This window comes from Numida meleagris, chromosome 20 (assembly GCF_002078875.1).
Source record: "Numida meleagris isolate 19003 breed g44 Domestic line chromosome 20, NumMel1.0, whole genome shotgun sequence".
NCBI lineage: Eukaryota > Metazoa > Chordata > Aves > Galliformes > Numididae > Numida > Numida meleagris.
In genome coordinates, this window is record NC_034428.1 from 1956102 (window position 1) to 1976025 (window position 19924).

Sequence of the window (19924 nt, forward strand, 5' to 3'; positions counted from 1 at the left end):
TTTTACTTGCCCTTCATTTTCAGAGGAAGCTTGGAATAGTTATAATTGTAATGTAGAGCAGAGATGCAAGAGGGGGAGGGGGGAACAAACTGCAAGAGCCAGTGTTGCCGTGATGGCAGTACCAGTAGCCCTCGATGCCACTTGAACACATCTGATCTGTTTGCAGAGCAAAAACTACGCTGCCTTTGAAGTTTGAAGTATGCAAAGAATTGAGCAAACACATGAAGCTGCTTCCAAAAACAGGTTACATTCAAGCCCAGTCATCCTTCAGTGTGCAGCTGAAGTTTCTGCCCAGGTAACCTAACAGCGTTAATATTTTTGCCATTTAAATAATGTCAGTAGGACGCTGTCAGTGCAAAATCTGAGCACATCAAGTATTTTTTCCTTCCTTCACCTAATGTCTGTAGGGGGCTGGACTTCACACTGCTGGTGTCAATTCAGTCCTAGTCTCCCTTCTCTCCCCTTAAAAGATGCCAGATGCACAAGGAGGAAATTAACTTGGATCACATACCTATGAGGAAATGCTTTTCCTGCAGTGACAGCAGCAGTGTCAAAATCCTAGCAGTTGTATTCCTGGTAGATGGCTTCCATTTCTGTGGGGAAGCTATTCTTACACAAAAGAGAACTTGTCTAGGCAGGTGGCTGCTTCACGGATCAGTGATTAAATCATTTCTGGACAAGCACTCCTGCCTTGCTAGGTAAGGTAAGAATGGTTGGACTTCCTGTTCATATCTTATCCACGTATATTTTCCCTAAAATGTGAACATAATGATTTTGAATTTCATGTGAAAATTTATATAACATCTTCAGAGATGTTAGGAGCCTTATCCCAGCAAGTTTTCTTTTCTACTTCACAATATGCCTGTGCATACAAATGTAACTCAGTGACAGAAGCAAAGAATGCCATTTTTTTTCATAGAGTTTAACAAGGCCATCTGATATGTTTGGATTTTCAGTGATGTGCTCAGCATCTCTGTAAATCAGACCCAATTCTAAAATGAGAGACCAAGCATTGGCATCAGAGTTCTCAGCAGGTTAGTTAGTACTCAAGGAACTGAAAGTATTTACAGTTCTTCCAACATATCAAATCCTATCAGGTTACTGTGACAATAACCATTATCATGACATTCTTCCATTCCTAACCTTCAGATGCTGCAAAGCACTGTTTTACTTACTGAGTAGATAGAAGCATAGCTTGGATTTAGAAAATTAATCTGCCTTTTGAAAAATGAGGAAGCTTCAGAAAGGAGATTTGATGAGATTAAGGCTTTTCTGACACACAAAATAAGTATCTGGCTGTTTCAGTATATAGATCAGTTTAAAAGGCCTAACACACTGGAGAGTGTGTATGACAGAAGATGAGCTTGCTCCAAGCTGATGTAAAGTACTGAGCTAGTGACACATTTCTGTAAATGCCTCCACATCGACTTAAGCTCGGTTTCCTCAGGAGAAAGAAGAGCTCTATTAAAAGCAGCACAAGTGAAAAAGAAACGACTCATTCAGCGAGACTAAGTGAGCAGATAAGTGACTGAAGGCTTGGGAAGCTCTGCCAAGGATTCTGTGCACGCTGAAGTGCATGGTCAGATGTTACAGTACTCACAGAACTACCTGGGTGCTAGAAGCAAAGACGTATTTTCTGCTTATTTGAAGGCAAATTCTCTATCTAATCTGCTGACTTGCAGCATTCCCAAATACCGCATCTTCTCCTTTTTTTGTATTTGGAAGTAGTCCTGCAGATGCTGGCAGTCTAAATCTGATTGGTTCTCATGCTTTTCCTGAATGGCTTTAAAGCACCAAGATGCTGGTTTCAGAAAATGAACGGAAGGATTTCAGTGTCTCTTCCTCGAGGCACAGCAGCCAGTTTAGAACCCATAGCTGTGTACGTACAGTAACAATTATGTTTTGCCCCAGGATTATTTGTAACACACGAATTTCTGCTATTCCAATGTCCTGTGACAAAGTGGAAGCTGATACTTTATTCCTGCTTTATTTTTATCTCTGTGTTCTATTTTTAAACAAGTTAGCAATCACATCTCAGGCTTGCAAAATAAAAGCCAGCAAGATCTCAGATCAGTATGATGATCGTGAGTGGGTGCTCTTTATTTTTTAACTAGCCTTTAATAATACATTAAAAAAACTGTAAGCAATTCCAATAGTAGTAGTAGGAATATTATCACTGTGAAGTCCTAAAAACAGGAAGCAACTCACTCTGATGCTGTAAGGCACCATAAATAGAGCAGCAGAGCTAAAAATGTTAGCTTTTGTATTGTCTTGGCTTGAAGCTTATGATAGCAAGATGCTGCAGCAACAGAGAACACGCCTATGACTTGTAAATGACTAATCTGCTATATAATCAGACACTATTGGTTCCAAGTGTGTTTCACTTTATTTATGTCTTGGTACCATGAGATCCAACTGGTACTGCCTCAACTGACTGGTAATTAACTAACATTGGTGTCAAAAGGAAACGACTGCCCGGGACGGGTGGGTTATGTGCTCTGAGTGCAGCAAAGATGCTGAAGCCTTACATTCTGTTTAGAAGGTAAACTGTAAATTCTTCAGTTTTAAATGACTGTGTTTATATGAAAGCATAAATGGCTGCAGTAAATAGCTCCCTTAAACTCCCACATGCCCCAAATCCCACCTTTAAATAAATAAAAGAATCTACCATTAATAAACATGGTCACTGATTCTAACTTCATTGCCAGGTACCCTTGCAATCCATACACACCTGCTGAGAGCAGGCTGCTGGGATGTATGCCATTCTGTAGGAAACCTGTGACAAGTCTACACCATTTCTCATACAAGAAATCTTATCTTTTTGGATAAAAGGTAGAACTTCATAGGTCACTGTAATTTCTGGTTGGTGTTTTCTTCTACCATCCTCGCTGATACTTGCATATGTAAGGTTTGTAACATTTTAGTTAGAGTTAGCTTTATTGAAGCATTGGAGCTGGTGCTCAATCAACTGTAGATGTGAATACTGTGCAACACAAATACGATGTTAAAAGTAAAAGCTATGAAAAATGAACTTTCTTTTAGACCTTAAGTAACAGATTTTTTTCTCCTTTGGTTCAGAAATGCATCCATCAGGAGTTCATGAATCCCCTTAGCTAGAACACAGTCACAATATTTTTATGAAGCTGAATGGAACTTTGTCTATTTCAGGCGCTCTCTCCCCGAAGATGCAGGGAGCTATTTTAATGGAGAGACAAGCGTGCTGGAAGCTCCGGTGATGATACAGATTGCAGACAATGTTAGTTGCTGTGTGTTTTTTTATTCCTGGAGATCTATTATTTTAGTTTACATTCACTTAATGATACCTAACTGTAGCAGAAATGCTAAGTCACGGCTCGCACTGCAGTTATCTTTTGATGACATTTCACTTAAATGCTCCCCACACAATGCTACAGGTGGAGGTTTATATCCTCTGCTCTTGAATTTGTTTCAGACTAAACAAATTAGTTTTACTGTCCATGCAATTGTTACTACGTCTGACTTGGAAATCAGTCCAACAGAAATCAATTTTGGCTACTGCACCATCTATGAAGCTGTGTGGACAAATGTCACGCTAACAAACAAGTCCATCCTGCCACAAGAGTTTGGATTTGTGAGACTCCCAGAGGTAAGTGGTTGTCCTCACACCATCACACACCTCTTCTCGTCCTAAAATATACGGAATTATTCAGAAATCATATTTCAATGCAAGTATGAATAAATCAGAACCGGTTCCTGGAAACCAGTGGAAATGCTGCTCCCAGCAGTGCTGGGGAAAGACACAGCTAAGGTTTGTTACTGATTAATTGAAACGATACCATAAACGTTTTCCAAACAGTATGAACTTGTTCAGTGAGATTTTCCTGGTCCGACCTATGTGACATGAGTAATTTTATCCAATTAGCACACCTATTTCTTTCAACAAGAGATTTACTAACAGAGTATCTGATGCATTTTTCACATCGCACATCCAAATGTTTAAACTCTTTACCCTCAAAGCAGGGTAACTGCATCCAAGCTGCTTATTAGGAATCATGCCCTGAACCATGCTTAAGTATTTTCTGGCTCTCTGTAAGTTCATGATGAGGCTCAATTAACCACAAGAGCCGCCAGTTTCCTGAGGGCTAGGTCAACTGGATTATTATTATTTTATTTCTCTTTTGCAAAAATAAAAGAGCTGTTCAAATTTCACAATAGCACGATGACCACAATAGGAAGCAGTCTGGCATATTGGAATCAGGGCTGGAAGGAGCCTGACATTTTATTACGCATTCTCCCTTTCTCTGCTGTGATTAAAATCAAGTTGTTAACTAAAATAAATTAGAATATTGAGAAGGCTTTTTAAAAATGAAGTTTTAAAGCTGTACTTCTCAGGATGTGTTTCATGATTCAACTGTGATGGGAAGACATTCCTGAATCATTACTAGCTCATATAAACACAATACGATATACATTTGTAGATACTGAACTGATGTCCTTGTCATCATGGTATCTGCACATCACAGAAATATCAGCTCTTCAAATACAAAGGGAAGCAGTTGAGATTTATATCATATTTCATGCAGTTGTCCATGAAGAATAAATAAGCATCATTAGAGAAAGGTGGTTTCCATGGATGGTAAGAAGCTAGGGAAAGAGATTCTACTGAGATATGAGTTAACGGATTTAAATTTCTGCTTTTCAACTTACTGTAAGATTAGAAAAGTGCTCATCAGTCAGATACTAGGCACTGTAACTCAAATGAAAGCTTCTCATTTGATTTGTGTTCCTGACATTTGTAGATTTCACAACAATATTTTTATCTTATTTCCTTCATTTAGAAATTCAGTAATTTTCTTAAATTCAGTAATATAGCTTTATTTGATAACTTATTATCCTAACATTAATTTCTGATCTTGCTACTTTGAAGTTTGTTGAAATTCAGCCCGGTGATGGACTTGGAGTTCTTCTTCCCCTTGAAAGTCTGACACTGGACATAATCTTTAAAGCCAACAAGGCAAAAGAGTACAGCTTTGAACTGACCTGCAAGACAGAGGTTAATAGGTATGTGAAGAAACTGCTTGAGCAATACATAGTCTAGAAGTCTAAATCACACTTAATTTCTGCCATTCATGTAAGCCTGTCCAGTAATGAAATCCCTGCCACTATGAAGAGGTGAGGCTAGGATGAAGCTGTGAGGCAGGTATGAATTCAGCTGACAAGAGTTGCTCATTGCCATTAGTTTCATCCTTAGTTTACATGTCTCATGTGCAAGCTGCTAGCTTGCCCCAGGTCTTAGCCTGCAATGTTTTGCTTGCTTTTTCAGTAGAATTACTGAAGCTTTTTTTTTAATGATTAGTATCTTTTGTGAAAATGCTTCATGCATTAAGCTACGCTGCTAAAATAATGATGACAAAAATTTAGTGATTTGACTGGGTATATTTCTTCACAGAGGAAGCATTCAAGTACGGTCTAGCCACTTGTTCATTAAAAATAGTATTATTGTTCATCTTTATGCAAAATTTCCATTGCAAGCTTGAGAAATTCTTAAATAGGGACTACAAGATCAGTTTCCTATTTTTTGGGCTGATGAAGAGACTATTTTATGCTGAGACAATTTATCATGTGTTTATTTTTAGACAATTCAAGTTGTCATGCAGAGCAGTTGGAGTCCACCCACCTCTTGAATTGTCTCATTCCTTAGTTCAGTTTGCTGCAACAGCTCTAAATGATGTGTCTACAGCAACGCTGTATGTGATGAATTCCCATGTGAGTGCCAACCACTTTACTCATGCTGTCCCAAGAATTGGCAGTGGGGAAGTTGCCCCTGCTGGACCCACTTCGTTTGAATTCCACGTGCCAGAAGACTGTCCTGTGACAATCACGCCTTCTGTTGGAACCGTGTTGCCTGGGAAGGTACATTCACTTCATATGTCAAGTGTTCAAACACATCTTTTGATCATCTACATCCCTGCAAGTTCTGTCACTCGCAAATGACACGGAAAACAAATTATTATTAGCATAGTAGTTGGAAGACTTCGCCTGAAATAGTTTTAAATTGGAGTTAAGAGGTTAACCATCAAATCTAGCTAATGGCTTATGGGAGCTGTCCCCCTGAATATTCTTTCCCAGTGCTATCACTATGATTTATTTGAAGGAAGTTCAGATATCAAAAATACTGGTCGTGTCATACCAACCCACTGTAATGCAGCGGACTTCAGAAAAGCTGAAAGTGACTTTATCCTTAATTTGGTCTCATTAGAAAAAAATATATATGTTTTGCTGTCAGATACATGCTCCTATCCAGCTTTGTAGGCATAACACATGTATGAGGGATGAATTCTGCTTATCATTCTTGCGTATGCTCTCTCCCAGAAAAGCTCGATTCAAGTGTCCTTCAGACCAACATTGTCAGATCAGCTAATCAGAGAAGAGGCAGCTCAGAGGCTTTGCAGAGCAGCTGCAACAGGGGCAGAAATACAAGTAAGGAATGCTGAGAACTAGCACGTGCTGTTGGTCTATTACTTCCAGATATTCATTTCTCTAGATGGTATTTTTATCATAAAATTATTTCCATGTTGAAGCCCAAACTCATGATTGATGGAAGACCTGTCTGTACAGGAGCATACTGCTGCACTCATTGCTCAGTGAACAGACTGCACATCGATGTTACTTCACTGTGACATTTTCAAAAGCATCCCTATAGGATTTTCTTGGAAATGTTAGATGTACTCTTCTAAAATAAAAACAGATTTCCACTTCCTAAATACTGACAGCATATGTGGTCTTTGTATGTAACTGACCCACAGGTCAGTTAATTTATGTCAGCACCTATGATCTGCTTTAATTATGAGGTAAATAGCTAAAATTGCCCATTTTACCTTAATGCTATTAGAACTGTTTGTAGTAACTACTGCATCTGCGACCTGTTACCGTAATTCCACTTCTGTTACCTTGCTTCATACCCTGCAGGGCACTGCCTCTTAGGTGATCCTGGGGCCAGGGGCTGAATATTTGTAAATGAATGCCTTGATTGCATTACCTGTAATTGCTATTAGCATATGTTTGCTGTGTAGTTGCAGAAAATGAAGAAAGATGAAAAGAGAGAGGGAAAGAAATTAAGCCTTCCCATTTCCAGACAGCCGTCTTCCAGACAGTTCGTAAAGACTGGAAGCATGAAATACCTGAGTTCTTCATATGAATCTGAGCAACCAGAATCCAAAGAGATAAAGCCTGAGTAAGTCAGCAAAAGCATCTTCTACTAATTAAACGAATTCTCTTTATAAGTGCTTTAATAAATCTTCTAAAACCTATATGTGGGCAAAAAACCAAACTGTAGTGAAGAAATAACTTCAGCTATATTGCAAATGCTGTTTCCAAAATTAGTACCGCATTTACGCCACGCAGCTGTAACCTCTCATGTAAGGCAAAGAATCCTTTTATAAAGCATCAGAGAAATTGAAGACTTCAAAGAATCTATCAGAAAGCATGAGATGTGGCTGCACTGGTAGATTTGGCTGAGGATACAAGAGTATTATTTTAAAGGGCAACCAGACAGCTGAACTTTATTACCAATAGAAATTACTAAATGATATACCTTTTCTAAATAGGTCTAACAGAGCTGAACAAGTTCAACCCAGATGGAAACTATCTGATGGCCCATATCCATCCCATATCCATGGGTATGGGTTTGCTTTTTTTTTTTTTGGAGGGCTTAAATCGTCCATCATAGAAGCTGTGGCCTTCTTCTTGGGGATCTTGGATGTCCTGGAAACCTCAATGATGCTGTAACACGGGCATTTTTTTAAGTAGTCATTTTATAATCTGCGTCTCTTTCTGAGGATTGACATTGATGGCATACGCTAGCCAGCAATGAGGATACTTAGATACAAAATGTGATACTTGAGGTCCTTTGTTCGACTTTTTACAATCACATTTCTGCCAAATCTGAGGAATTTAGAAGTGTTTGGAAGTAAATACATGCTTTAACACCGGGCATTTTGCTGTACCAGGTGTTAGATGCTTCTGACTAAAATTCTATTTTCACTGCAATCCATTGATTGTAGTTTTGAAATACTTCCACTACGGGTCATAAAAATAAAACTTATATTTGAAACTTCAGTTTTAAAGCATTGCTGGGCATACTGCATTACAGAAATTTGATTCACGAGTTGCGTGCGCATATAACTGAAATAATGTGAAGTACTGAAAGACACTGGAATATTTTTGTATTTGACATCAGGGAATTGTATTGAGGATGCTGCAGTCCTTAGTGTGGCATCTGTAATCTGGGTTTATAATTTTTATTCTTCTTTGACAGGAGGTCAAGCCACTTAGTAGTGTGGATCCACCCCACTGCATCAAGACAGTCATTTAGTATCACTGCTATGCTGTATATTGAATGTATAACAAAAAAAGCAAACACATATCTTGGATTTGTTTTTCCTCTTCTCTCTCTGACTTACTAAGATGATTCTTATTCCTGGATTTTCTAGCTTGGAAGCTTATACAGCAGCTCAGGCATTCCTGACAAGGAATTTCAGAGGGAGGTTTGAAAAATACATCATACCGTGCTTTGTTGCAAGTGGAGATATTGATGAAAAGAAAGGCTCAGAGAATCTAAGCTTCAGGTATTCCACATACAAATGACTTGAAGCAAGACCTTTGCAGTTCTTGGTATTTCAGAAGGTTTGCAGGGAAGCATGTTAATTTATCATTTAGTTTATTTTCTGAATTCCTTCATAGGTCAGTGGTAGAAATGCATGCTTACAGCCCACCAGTTGGGTAAGAATCTAACACGCGAGTAGCAAAGCAGCTTAGAGAACAATTGTATGAAAAATGTGATAGCTTGATGTAGTCCCTCTTTCTGCGGAGGCAATACACAAAAAAATCAGCCATCAACTGTTTGCTCTGTGGAACAAAGAATTGTTTTCTTTTGTAATGCCAGCTTAATGATACCGTTATGTGAACAGAATAGGAACAGATATCTGACAACTGTTTTTTTTTGTCGGTATAATTTGAGAGCAAATATCCTTTTACTATCTCCTCAGCCCCTATAACACCTTGTATTTGGAGCTGCATTGTCCAGCTGTAGCACCATCTGTTGTGGTCACTTCAGATAATGGAAAAAACACGGTCGATTTCGGTGGTGTGGCAGTAGGTATGAAATTTGAATTCAAACACTGAGGTTTTTTCTGTCTGACTTTAATTTCTTCTGAGCATAGTTTTGCATTTTCTATTTAGTGGATTTTTAAAATGTCCGCATAGAAATTAGCCCTGTGGAAGGTACTCAGGTGGAAAATAAGGAGCCTATCTGGACCGCTGAGGCATGTAAAAAGCTAACTCGATACTGAAATGTGGAATCAGGAGCTCTGCAAATGACTGTCCAAATTTGAAAGCCTTTGATGAACTCTATTTGTTGGCCGTAGAAGTGGAATGAATGTTTGACACGGGTAGAAATATGATTTAAAAGAAGTGATGGTGTTAGGAGTAAGCTTCATCATGTTTTTAAATTTCGTTTTCATTCCCACCAGGCCAAACAATATTTAAGCGAACTACAATACAAAATATCTCCCCGGAGAAGCTGGAAGTATCCTTGCTTGGAACATGGGAGTTGATCTGTCATTCTGCTGCTGTTCAGTTTGAGCCTTATCTGTAGGAACGGTTTGACACTAAAGTAAGGAGGAGATTCCTCCAGTCTCACTATGAAATGTGGTGACATGAGAAATACCAAGAATATTTAACCAATATATCCTTTCCTCTTAGTTCTTGATCACTCACACTTGTTTAGAGATGGATGGTTTACGCATTTTTTGCTCAGAACAATACTTAGAATCTGTTCTTCTCTCTCTTTTCCAAGTTCTTGTTTATAAACTCTTTTTTTCCTTGAGCTGCACTTTTTTAGCTACGATTCTCAGTTCTGAATCTCACTGGTCCCTTCCTGCTGGTCAGAGCAGTTAGGATGCTTGAGCCAGGTGAAATCAAAACCCTCATCATCTCTTTTTCTCCAAATGAGAATAAATCGGTGAGTAAGGAGGTGTAATGGGAACAAGAAGTGAAGCAGAAGAGGGAGATATAAGGGGCCGAGTTATATACACATACTGCTGATTGCGATGTGTCTGTAAAATAAGCAGAACTTTGTTGCCCGTGCACAGCCCCTCTCAACATCTGGATCTTTGTGCACTGCATTCAGAAGTTCTGTAGTAACAGCCCATTGGGGGTGGGCATACAGGGGCAGAATGGTCGGGGTGGCTGGAGGGGAGGCTGACCCAAGCTGTGCTGTGGAAGGGTGTGGGGGTGTTTTCCTTCAGCAAACGGGCTGATGCTGACATCTCCTTGGCAGTTTTTTGAAACGCTGGACATCCAGACTGTGAAAAACAACTTAGCACTAAGGATCACTGGTCATGGGGTGACGCCATCCACTGTTTGCTCTGTGGAAGAAGTACTTGATATGGGATATGTCCTAGCCAGTGAGAAGGCAACTTCTACATTCAAGGTAAAGCCCTCAGTGCTGAACCAGAAAGCATATCAGCAATTTCTGTAGGTAGGATGAAGAGTTCTACAGTTTCCAGACTGGTGGAATGTGAGCTGTAGGCAAAAGAACAGAGCTTTGAAGGCACATCTGGCAGAATGATTTGAGGCTGAGACAGATTTGGGCTGTAGGTAACAATACTGTGCAGAGAGGATCTTGTTTGCTGGTTCTGTGCTGCCTGCACGGTTCTGCCTATGCAAATCACAGGGATTTTTCTATAAAAGAGAAAGGGCCTGTGCCATCTTTTCTGTAGATGTAGCCAGTATGCAGAGGGTACACAATATTGTAGTAACGCAGCAAAATCCATTCAGCCAGCTTACAAAATACAGATCCTACAGGCCTGAGAATCGATTTTCTTAATAAAAACGGTGTTGTTTAAATCCATGTTATCAGATAGAGAACAATTCCACGCTGACCCTGCCATACTCCATTCATCTGGCTTCATTTTCATCAGCAACGGACAAAGATTTTCGGAGGATTCCATCCTTCCTTATGTCCTCTTTGCAAAGAACAGAGACTGCTGGTAATTTTTTACACATTATCTGATAGCGGCAATACTTTGTCATGTTAGACTTACCCAGCTCTGTCAAAACCTGGGGCATCACATGGCTGAAATTAAAGACACAGTTTTGTTTCCCCAACAGGAGCTGTACTAAATCTGTCAGTGTAGGTAGCTGTGAGTCTGTGCAGCCTGAGCAGATATCCAGAAGTAAGGAGACACCAGCGTTTGAATCTAAATAAGCCCATACAGCATTTTTATATTAAAGAGCATATTTTGGGATGTCCCTCCTTGTTAAAAAAAAAAAGAAAGTGGCAGAATATAGGAAAGATTTGGTGATGCCTCTTCAGCTCCACTGGAGATTAATGCATTAAACTGATAAACTGACTTATCTGGAATGTCTAACGCTGTATTTTGCTGCAGAACCATGTATCAGATCTTATTTTGTGTTCTAACAAAAATGAAACGGGCTTAAAATATATGTAGAACTAAAACTGAACTGTCCTCCTTTCTTACCCATATCCTTGTTTCCATTTACCAGGAACAGAGAACTATAATGGTTTAAATGTGTTTAGTGTCACTCCGACAGAAGGAGAAATTGTTGCTGGGAACAGCCAGGACTTTACTGTTACTTTCAGTCCTGATCATGAAGGTCAATACTCTGAGTGTCTCAAGGTTGTGCTCTTTGGCAAGGTAAGGCAATCAAGATTTTATCAGTACGGATCTTAGTAGGAGTTGCAAATAATTGTATCTAGTGGACAGGATTTGGAGGCAGAAACATTATCCTTATCAGATTTACTGATATAGATAGGAAACAACAGGCTTGGGGCCCACTGGCTTTTTTCAGGTTTTAAATATTCAGTTTCTAATTCATGACAATTGTAACTTGAGATTCAGTCCTGTGCACAGCATGAGGTGATGGGAGCTAGCTTGCTGCCACACTGAGCACTGTTCCAGCTGGGTTCTCTGCAAGTAGAATTTAATTGTAGAAGGGAGTAGAGCTATGCTGCACAGTGCAAACTGGCAGGTGCACCGAGTACCAGGAAGCTGCTTCTGCATTCGCTCAGCGTGAGGGAGGAGGCTTCCATCTGTAGAGCAGCAGTTGAGCTCAGGCAGAGCCCAAATCAGGACACGCAGGCTGGCAGCGTTGCATGTAGCTTTATGCTATGGTCCAAAAGAGGCTAACCAAAATTTAATGAAGGGTGACAACTAATGACCATCAGCAGGCATTGCAAACCGAGTAGAAATACAGTGACCAAATAAGCACTGTTTCTCTCCTTGCATGTTTTGTATCTGTAGATCATCTTTGGAATTGCAGGTAAGAAAGAAAGTCAGAATAAAATGAACAGAGACTGGTTGAAGTTCACTAACTTTAAGCCAAGTTTGGCAGCAGATAAGTTTTGCTGGTTTTAGTGGCTTTAGTATAAATAGTTATTCCAGTCCCTTCTGAGGCATGCTGCCCAATAATGAAATATTTAAAACAAGAGTGCCTGAGGGGACAAGACAAGGGGAAGATGCAGGACTCTCGTGTTAGCGTGTGGTGCCTCCTGGCATTAAAGGTAAGCAGATGATACCATTTCTAAGTGAGGCTGTTGTGTCAGTATTCTGCTTACACTGGTGCTTAAGCTGTAACCTGTATCCGAAGTATTCTCGTCCAATATAGAAAACTGCCCATGTGATCCAGCTCAAGGGTGCAGCAAGAGATCACCCCATGTTTGTGGAAGGTGGAATTCCACTAGATGTGCCCATTGAGGCCTTGGCTGTAACATCACCTCTGCCATTGCAAAAAGCACTAAAAGAAGGTAGTGTGCTGCCACTTACATTTTATTACAAAACAGTGAGTTATAAGACATAGGCATGTTCCTCATCTGTTAAGAGAAAATATACTAAGGGTAACCTTTCCACAACAAGAACAAGTAAGATTTATGGTATAACTTATACTCATAAGCTCCCCAAAATCTGCAAAAAATTTTCCCTTAAGGAAAGATTTTATCTGAATTCTAATGCAGTTGCATCTTAATCAAGATCATCTATCTTTGCAATTTACCTTGCAAAAACCTATTATAATTTATTTAATACTAATGCAGAGAACTAAGCTGTATTTGTTTTCTGCCACTCTCTGACATGCGTTAAATATTTATAAAATTGTTTCACATATTATGGCATATGCTGGACTCTGCTGATTGTACTGCTATGAAATAGACACGCCTTCAAGGGTTTGAACTTATCCTCAAGGTTTACTTGATTCACATTTGTTTAGAGCTACAAGAACCAGTGAAGTCCATTCTCCTGCTTCTGGAGCACACTGAGGGTGAGAACTCCCTAGTGCCAGCAGGGACCGAGCTGAAAGTCGGAGCCATACGGACAGCACAGTTTGCATCTAAGAAGGTGAAGAGAACGCAATTTTATGTCAGATGCTGTTGAAAATACTGGTAGTGTATAAGTGGTTACTAGAGCCTTCTGTCAAAAATTTCTTCTCCAAACAAAAAATACAACTCTCCTATTTTCTATTTTCTAACAAACTTAACACAAAAGCATCAGTGACAGAAAATAAAAGATTGGTTTTCAGGGGTTGATAAGAGGAATTAGCATTATCATATTAAAAGCAAACAATAAAATTCATTTTATGGTTTCCTTCTCTAATTCTGAAATACAGCAGTTTGAGCACAGAACTGAATTGCAGTTCTGATCCTCTCGTTTTTGTGTTTTGTTTTATGATACCTTGTGACAGTGAGCAAGATGGCTGTTTGCAATTTCAAATGGCAGAAGTAGTTTGGCAAGCAATAGGGCCACGTGTAGCATCTGGGCAAAGTAAGCTGGAATAAACAGTTATTATATATAAAGAAACCAAACTGATTGTAATGAGGGTGTTTGTGTGTTTCTTGTAGAACGTGGAGTTCAGTTTTGGTAATCTCTCACACCTCCAGGGGAAGGGATTCACTATTGAACCTGTGAAGGGAAAAGTTGATCGCGGTCAAGTAAAATGCATCAGTGTTTGTTGGGTGCCACCTGCTGACTTCGATGTAAGTAACAGTTGCACACTGCTTCTTAAACTGCCAGCACTGCAGCTGTGTTTTCACTGACTTAGAGGATCAATACAAAAGCTGCTTTGACACATTAGGATACAGGAACAAAAGCCAGTAACTACATGTATGGTTTGAAGGCTTGCTGTCTCATCTTTAACTTCCATTCATCTGTGTGATGAGAACAAGCATCAGTCACTTGCACTTTACAGGACTTAAAATAACTTCTTACAGACCACTGCATTACATAGTGCCAAAATACTGCTGCTGTTCACTAAAAGATACTGCTTTGTTCACATCGATGGAGTGAGTTTCTTAATGCTCCTTTTGCAAGGAAACCTGCAGTCCTGCTGATACAGAACCATGTTTCCATGCATCATTCCGCCACAGTGCTCACATTTCTTTTAAAGCTGTGGGTACCTTTTCTTTTGGTATATTCCTAGAAGTCAGTGGGACCTGCTTCATTTCCACTTTATGAACTGCTTAATGAACCCTGTTTCCCCAGCTTCTCCTGTTTTTTTGTATTGCAGAGTCTTGGTGTGATTTCAAAACAGCCGTTGGGCTGTAACTGCCCTTCCAAATTCATCTTCTTGGGTACTCATGGAGACTGAAAGAATTCACTCTGCTAATTTTTGTTGTCAGCAGTGTGTGGGATGGCAGAATGAGTGGCCTAGTCCAAAATTAAAAGGATGCTGTCATTGTTTGGAAAGAAGGCAGTAACGATCCTGGCACAACACGGGAGGATGACAGAGTTCCTCTTGGCAACCACTAGATGTTACACAAGATTTAACACTAAATCATGGCTAACAGGGTTCATTTCTTTCCTGACCCTTGCTGCAGTGTACTCTGTTGCTGCCTTGCCCAGTTGTCGGGGATGTAATATGGTGACAGTATCTGTAGTGCTCTGCAGATAGAGCACTTAGTCATTGCTACTTCGTTCACTGCAGTATGAACATTGTGGGAAGATAGGAAACAACAACGGAAGAGGGAAGAGAGGTAACCTACAGCTATAAGGGGTACATCTTACACCTGAGCTGAAAAATACAGTTTAGAATTTGATCAACTGACCTATTCTATGTTCAAAAGAAATAGGCTGATTTATATGTGTGCATTTTTTTTGTAGGCCAGTGCCCCCCTGATTGAGACAGCGTTCCTGACCTTAAAAGGCAACATTAAGGAATCCTACCGAATCCTCTTTGTGGCAACAGTTGTATCTGCTCCCACTAGCTGAGGGCCCAAAGCTACATGGAAGGTGAAGACTTCATACTTTGGGGAAATCACTGGGTCTCAGATGGAAAGTGGAAAGATTTTGAAACCGTTGCAAATATGTGAGGGGAGGAGGGAAGCAGAAAGGAAGGTAATTCCTTTCTGTGCAATTCCTGCTTTTTTTCCCCACAAAATTCTATAAAAACTCTGTATCTACTACTTTTATTTTCAGACTGACCCAGTGGTAATAACCTTGTAGTACAGGGAAGAATTAACATGAGGGACCAAGCAGATAAATCTGCTGTTAATTGCAGTGTCTTCCGAAGGCAGGAATTCCCTCAGGAATATCTTTTTTTTTTTTTTTTTTTTTTTTTTACCTCTAACTGGGTGAGTTTCAAACAATGCGTCTGTTTCCAACTTCATATGCATTTCAATGGCTGTGGTGTTGGGTTTTTTGTTCTTCCTGCTAAGACCAGAATAAAGCACTTTATTTTAAGCCTCCTCCTGCTAGTTTGGGCAATCATTTTTACAATACAGCGTGAAATCTTGATCATCAAGGAAGAGATAGTGACCATGCCATTTACGCATCACTGCCTATGATTAGACACTAGATCATGGCTGCCCAGGAACTTTGTATTTCTACATTCTTTTAATTGAATTCTGACTAAGAACAGATTTCTTCCAGTTACTGGGGAAGCTAAAGTGCCCCGTAGGTTTAATTTGGGTCAAGAAGTGGTATCTGCTTCAGGGAAGAGTACAAGACAGGGAACAAGGGACTAGGAAGTGAGCAAAAATCTGGAGCCCAGATAATTTGTTAAATCTTGTATCATCTTCTTTCATGAATCACAGTAAGTCTGTGGCAAAACTTCCTGACCACCACTCCAAAACCCTGTGTCACTTGTGTAGCTGTTAAAATTGCTCATTTAGATCAGCGGTAAGAAAACAGAACCAGACCATTTGTAAACGTTGCTAAGGTAAAAGTGTCATGCTAGTCAGACTGCAGGGAAACGAGGTAAAGCAACTGACAGAAAAAAATGTCAGGCTTCACAGGGCGGGGGAGAAGTGGTGACAATATCTTACCGCTAATGAACTTAAATGCTGATTAACTCCAATCAAATTGTGAAATCTTCCAGTGACATTAAATGGTGATTTCCAGAAGCAACGCTTACCTGAAAGTTCAGAAAACAAAAGCTTCTTTATGAAGAGAACAGCAGAGGTATTCCTTGCTTTGAGTACGTTACTGTCATTACCTGCTAAAAATAAAGCTCTGACGTGAAAGAGGGAAGAAGCGGATGAGATGACTGTAACTAGTTTCAGGCCATGTGACTGCAGGGTTGTTCAGCTGGTCCTTGAGCTCTTGATGTTTAGAATGAATGCAACAGATGAAACAGTAACTAGAATCAAATGCGGATTCTCCCTTTCTCAACGTGGCTCTGCTGTGTCAGGCAATGGTGAAAGACAATACACGCAGTTTCTACATCTTCCATCTCCCCTATACCAAGCTGAGCTCTCTGAACAAGGTGTTTTCTCTGTGCACTCCTTAATACAAAGGATCCTGATTATAGTTCCAAGCCACGGCTTGTGATGCATATTGCAGTAATATTCTGAAAACAAAAATGTTCCTAAAATATGTACAACATCTGTTAGTTCTTTCTGGGAATGCTTTCAAAATGAGCATACGGGGTTATTCTGCATTAATAATTTTTAAAAACACTATGAGCAATGGGCCCACTCCAAAACCTGGATTCTCTCCAGGGAGAAGTGGAGAGAAAAAAAAGTGAAGACTTGTGCAAATCTCCCATGATATGGTCTAATGTCAATGAAGAATAATAAAGAAGAAAAGAGGCACTGGGAGGCCAAGGCAGATTTGCTCCGAAGCAGAAATGAAGAGTGAAGTGCCACAGCTGATCTTCACAATGCAAACCCGCAGTTATCTCAGATGCACGCCATCAGGCTACTGAAAATTTAGGAGTTCTACTTGGATGCTCTTACCTAATTTTTATATATGGTATGTATGAAAATATCTTCTTGATCTTTCATCGCTATAGAAAACAGAAGATTGACTGAGATAACTGACCACTGGGAACAATTATTCTGCTAATAAAGACTCAAAATAGCGGGCTTGTAATTCCTCGAGGACATCAGGTGAAGACAGCTGAGAGTTCTACTGCATTACATCTGCATGGCTAATGCCAATCTCACAACTACAAGGAGCTCAGCACAGCAACTCTAGCCTTCATGTAACTTATCTCTCGAAGAAACAAAAAATGCTGTTCAATACTTCCAAAGCAGGTTAGTGAGAATTACAGTACGCTGAGTGTTAGAAGTGCGAGGAGATGCTGAACATGTAAGCTTATGTTTCTGTTTTGATGTTATAAGGCTTTGGTAGGGATGGAACCCTTATTGTAAGGAAGATACCAAAAATGTATCCCCAGAAATACGTCCGAGTTTCCCAGAAGCTTAAGTTTTCTGCTCCTATAACTGCACTTCTGAACATCATGCTTTCAGACCGAGTTTTGCAACTGTGGATTGCTCTTGGATCACCGGATACGAACTCTTATTCTTTCAGAAAAGTTTGGATCTAAATGCAGATATAATTCCTGGTTCTAATCCAGCTCTAGCTTAATAAGAAGACAGTTCACATCCATTTTATATATTCCTTAAAAGCTACATCTAGCTCATTTCTAAGACAGGAAATGAGAGAGTAAGTGCTACCATCATGAATATGTGTCCTCTTATCCAGTGACCTCAGAGATTGCTCCACACTTATGAATGGTGCTTTTTCTAAATGAGCTATGGTCCCATGACCCTGGTTGGTCCTGTAGGAAAATATTTCAGTCAGCAGCACATGACATTACTGATAGAGCAAACCTAGGGAATGCCGGCCAGAGAGAGAGCTGCTCAACTCAGTACTTCCCAGCCATCGGGTCTGTTATTGCTCCTGGGTGGTTCTTGCAAAAGAAACTTCTGTCAACATGAGTCCAGATATATTTCCTCCTGCTTCATTAAAATCTCAGAAAAAAAAATCCTTGTTTTTTGTCACACTAATTACCGCTAGAGATCTCAGCAAAATGCTCTTCTTTTAGTTGTTCTTTCCCTTTGTTCTTCAATTGAAATCTTTCACAATCCAGTTAGCTTCCCTGCTTCTTAGGTCTAGTTGTGTTTTCTTTTTGTTGCTTACTCAGTCTTAAGATCACCTTCATTCTGATCATCCACACAGGGACTAGCTGTCCTGATTTCAGCTGGGACAGTTGGTTTTCTTCACAGTGGTATGGTGCTGGGTTTTGGCTCTAGGGGAGAAACAGTGCTGATAACACACTGATGGTTTAGCTGTTGCTGAGCAGTGCTGCACAGAGCCAAAGACGTTTCAGTTTCTCAGCTCCTTGTTCTGTCCTGCCCACGAGGGGCTGGGGGCACAAGGAGCTGGGAGGGGCCGGAACCAGCACAGCTGACCTCAGCTGGCCCAAGGGATATTGCATACCATATGACATCATGCAAAAACCTATAAAGCTGAGGGGACTGGGCTGGGGGTCAGCTCCTGCTCGGGCATCGCTTGGTGAGTGGTAAGCAGCTATGCTGTGCATCACTTTATTTGTAAATACATACATATGTTATTAGCATTACTATTACTCCTCTCTTCCTTTTCTGTCTTTCTGTCTTAGTAAATAGTCTTTATCTCAACTTATGAGTTCTGCTTTTTTTTTTTTCCGATTCTCTCCTCCATCCCAGAGGCGGGGAGGGAGGAAAAGGCCGAGCAGTGCTCAGCTGCTGGCTGGGTTATGCCACAGCACTCACATTACAGTTTTCTGCCATGTAACTGACCTCTGCTGTACCAGTGCCTCAGCAGTGTCTGACCTTTAAGTCACCTTCAATCTGACGCAGAAATACTCCTTCCTTAATGTGGATGCAGTTGGCTTTTTGATGCATGTTTTCTTCCTCCCTGACGATGGTAAGACTTCTGTAACAAGCAAGGGGAAGTTCTTAATGCTCTGGGTACACACGATCCTGCTAAAATGGGCTTCATTGTGAAGAGAACAGCAGAAAAGCTCTCATTCAGAAGGGGAAAGTTGCTAAAGGAATTAATATAATCAAAGCAACAAAATATTCTTCCACAAATTTTCCACCCCAAATACTATTGCAAGGCAGCCATAGCAACGTGTAGGTATTTTAACCCAATTTATAAATGAGAGACGTTGAACATGGTTACATTCTTTTGGAGCAAACCCATTTTCAGAGAACCGTCAAAACCTTTCCAAGTGTGTTTCTACCTGTTTTAACAAGACTTTCTAAAAACACAAATGATCTGCTTTCCCAAAGCTTCGTTGCTGTTTTTTATTCCTAATTTCTCATTTCTTTTTCACGACGCCTTCAAAATATCCCCGAAACTTCACAGCCCCCAGGTGTGTGCTCGGCTGCCTGCAGATCTGATCGTCATCTATTTTAAAAAAGCAACGAGCAGCAGTCCAGCACCGCTCCGGTTACATCTCTGGTGGTCGGCTTGTCTCCACTCGGACTCCCTTTGTATCACGTTCCCAACTTCACGGCTTCCTTTGTGACTGCCGCGGTAGCGGGGTGCGGGCGGCCGGCCGAAGCAGAGCCCCACGGCGGCCGCAAAGAGCCGCGCCGGCACCTCGGGAACCCCGGAGCGCGTAAGAGGAGCCCGGAGGGGCCCTTCTGGGGGAGCCCCGC

General features: G+C 40.5%; 1 protein-coding gene across 8 annotated transcripts in view; it reads left to right on the forward strand.

Annotated features, from left to right (window-relative positions):
* The window catches only part of CFAP74 (cilia and flagella associated protein 74), a 65970-nt gene extending 50234 nt beyond the window's left edge, over positions 1–15736 (forward strand). For 6 of the 8 annotated variants that reach the window (XM_021417608.1, XM_021417600.1, XM_021417601.1 and 3 more), the window contains 18 exons: positions 167–295; positions 3169–3256; positions 3452–3625; positions 4907–5040; positions 5616–5892; positions 6352–6459; positions 7053–7213; positions 8472–8606; positions 9027–9136; positions 9510–9565; positions 9881–10000; positions 10319–10471; positions 10901–11030; positions 11548–11699; positions 12670–12808; positions 13267–13394; positions 13895–14029; positions 15153–15736. In XM_021417608.1, the coding sequence (XP_021273283.1) occupies positions 167–295; positions 3169–3256; positions 3452–3625; positions 4907–5040; positions 5616–5892; positions 6352–6459; positions 7053–7213; positions 8472–8606; positions 9027–9136; positions 9510–9565; positions 9881–10000; positions 10319–10471; positions 10901–11030; positions 11548–11699; positions 12670–12808; positions 13267–13394; positions 13895–14029; positions 15153–15260 (2437 nt within the window). In that variant the 3' untranslated portion in view covers positions 15261–15736. The remainder of the gene's footprint in view (positions 1–166; positions 296–3168; positions 3257–3451; positions 3626–4906; positions 5041–5615; positions 5893–6351; positions 6460–7052; positions 7214–8471; positions 8607–9026; positions 9137–9509; positions 9566–9880; positions 10001–10318; positions 10472–10900; positions 11031–11547; positions 11700–12669; positions 12809–13266; positions 13395–13894; positions 14030–15152) is intronic. The other 2 variants (XM_021417602.1, XM_021417605.1) reach the window with 2 other exon arrangements.